The 2,004-nt window shown below is 52.0% G+C and overlaps 1 protein-coding gene across 1 annotated transcript; it reads left to right on the top strand.

Annotated features, from left to right (window-relative positions):
• The first annotated feature begins 252 nt into the window (after positions 1 to 252).
• LOC113597708 (putative claudin-24) lies at positions 253 to 912 on the top strand. Its single transcript, XM_027054526.1, has one exon. It carries the CDS (start codon positions 253 to 255, stop codon positions 910 to 912), a length of 660 nt encoding a protein of 219 aa, XP_026910327.1.
• The last annotated feature ends 1,092 nt before the right edge of the window (positions 913 to 2,004 follow it).

Raw genomic sequence — 2,004 nt, 5'->3', positions numbered from 1 at the left:
TTCACAACTGGGAAGAATTCTCCCAAGTGCGTATTACCTGACCCAGCCCGCCTGTCCTCCCCCTCGGCCTGGGTCGCCCGGGCTTTTCTGTCGGGCCTATTTTAATGGTAGGTGCCCGTCTGCATTCATGAAGGGTGAACAATAGCCGCTGCATTCTGATTGGTTAACCAAGGAGTGAGTCATGTTTGCAAAGCCGCCCTGCTCTTAGGTGGAGACACAGTTTCCCCAGCGGACTCGGGCCTGGCCAGCGAGATGACGAGTGGGGTGCTCCGCCTGGTCAAGAACGCGGGGCTCTTGGGCTCCCTGGCTGGCCAGGTGTGCTCCCTGGTGACGCTCTGCATCCCTCAGTGGCTGACCCTCTCCTCGGGCTTACTGGAGAGTGAGAAGTACACGCTGGGCCTGTGGGAAACGTGTGTGACTCAAGACACGGGTGGCCGTGTGTGCCAGGCCTCTGCCAGCCTGCGGGACCTGGCCACCGAAATGCTGGTGGCCCGCATCCTCACGTGTGGCGCCTGTGTCGCTGGCTCGCTCGGGCTGGTGGCCGTCCTTCTGGGACTGACATGTGTGAGGTACGGGGGCCACCAGGGAAGCTCTTTGGAGAGAAGCACGAACGTTGCAGGGGGAGCTCTGTTCTTCCTCGCTGGACTCGCCACTTTGGTGCCGGTGTCCTACATCGCCCGGGTCACCGTGCAGAGGTTCTGGGGCCCCGAGTTCCCAACCAACGTGCCCCGGTGGGACTATGGCAATGCCATGTTCAGCGGCTGGATTGGCGGATTTTTCCTTTTGACCGGAGGCCTTCTTCTGATCGCGTCACAGCTTTGTGCCAACAGATTGGCTGCAAAACCCACCTCTTTTCCTTCAAAACTGGACTTCTCAAGAAAAGTGCCTTTTGCTAAAGTAGACTTTGTTTAAAAATGGGCCACCGACCGGGGCGCCTGGGTGGCTCAGTCGGCCGAGCGTCCAGCTCCTGCTTTCAGCTCGGGTGACGATCTCGCGTTTCCTGAGTTCCTGAGTTCAAAGCCCGCATCAGGCTTTGCGCTGGCAGCGCGGAGCCTGCTTGGGGTTCGCTCTCCCTCTCCCTCTGCCCCTCCCCCACTCACTCTCTCCTTTAAAAAATGGACCGTTAACCTCAAGCTTTCTGAAGAATGTTTCCAACGCGGCACTGTTTTCCTTGTCTTTCAGAAATTGCACTACTATTTTTTTTTTTATTAAAGTGTAGTTGACACTTTGTTTAATTAGAAGTATCAGAAATCATACTTCTTTCTCTCCTTCTCTCTTCCTCTTTGCTTTCCCACAGTGGATTGACTTCATTTTCATCTGTTGCTGCTCACGATTAAATACCAGCTGAAAAAGCCTCCTTGAATGGGTGAATTTATACTCCATTTTCCCACTTCAAAGTCAAGTATCACACCCTAGGAAAAGCGGGTGCCTGAAGTTTGCATGCTATCGGAAAGGTGGGAGGTGAGAAGGCAATACTGAGAAAGGTGGGCAGCCTCACAACGTTAGGGAAAGGAAGGACAACACACAATGGTGTCCTGTTTGTAGCAGTCCACACAAATTATAGCAAAGTAATCACTAAAGAGTTCATTTTTAAATATATTAATAATTCAGGGGCACCTGGCTGGCTCAGCCAGTGGAACGTGCGGCTCTTGATCACGAGGTTGTAAGTTCGCTTGGCTGTAAGTTCACGTTGGCTGTAGAGATGACTTAAAGATAAAATCTTGAAAAAAATAAAATAAAATCTTAAAAAAATAAACATTCTAGGGGCGCCTGGGTGGCTCAGTCAGTTGAGCGTCCAACTTCAGCTCAGGTCATGATCTCGCGGTTCACGAGTTCGAGCCCCACGTCGGGCTCTGTGCTGACAGCTCAGAGCCTGGAGCCTCTGCTTCGGATTCTGTGTCTCCCTCTCTCTCTGCTCCTCCCCCACTCGTGCTCTCTCTCTCTGTCTCTCAAAAATAAATCAAGGTTAAAAAAAATTTTTTTTTAATTCTAATAATTCAGCCA

The sequence above is a fragment of the Acinonyx jubatus genome, chromosome X (genome assembly GCF_027475565.1).
Source record: "Acinonyx jubatus isolate Ajub_Pintada_27869175 chromosome X, VMU_Ajub_asm_v1.0, whole genome shotgun sequence".
NCBI lineage: Eukaryota > Metazoa > Chordata > Mammalia > Carnivora > Felidae > Acinonyx > Acinonyx jubatus.
The sequence above is the reverse complement of the archived record's forward strand: the minus strand, read 5'-3'. Positions and strand labels throughout refer to the sequence as shown.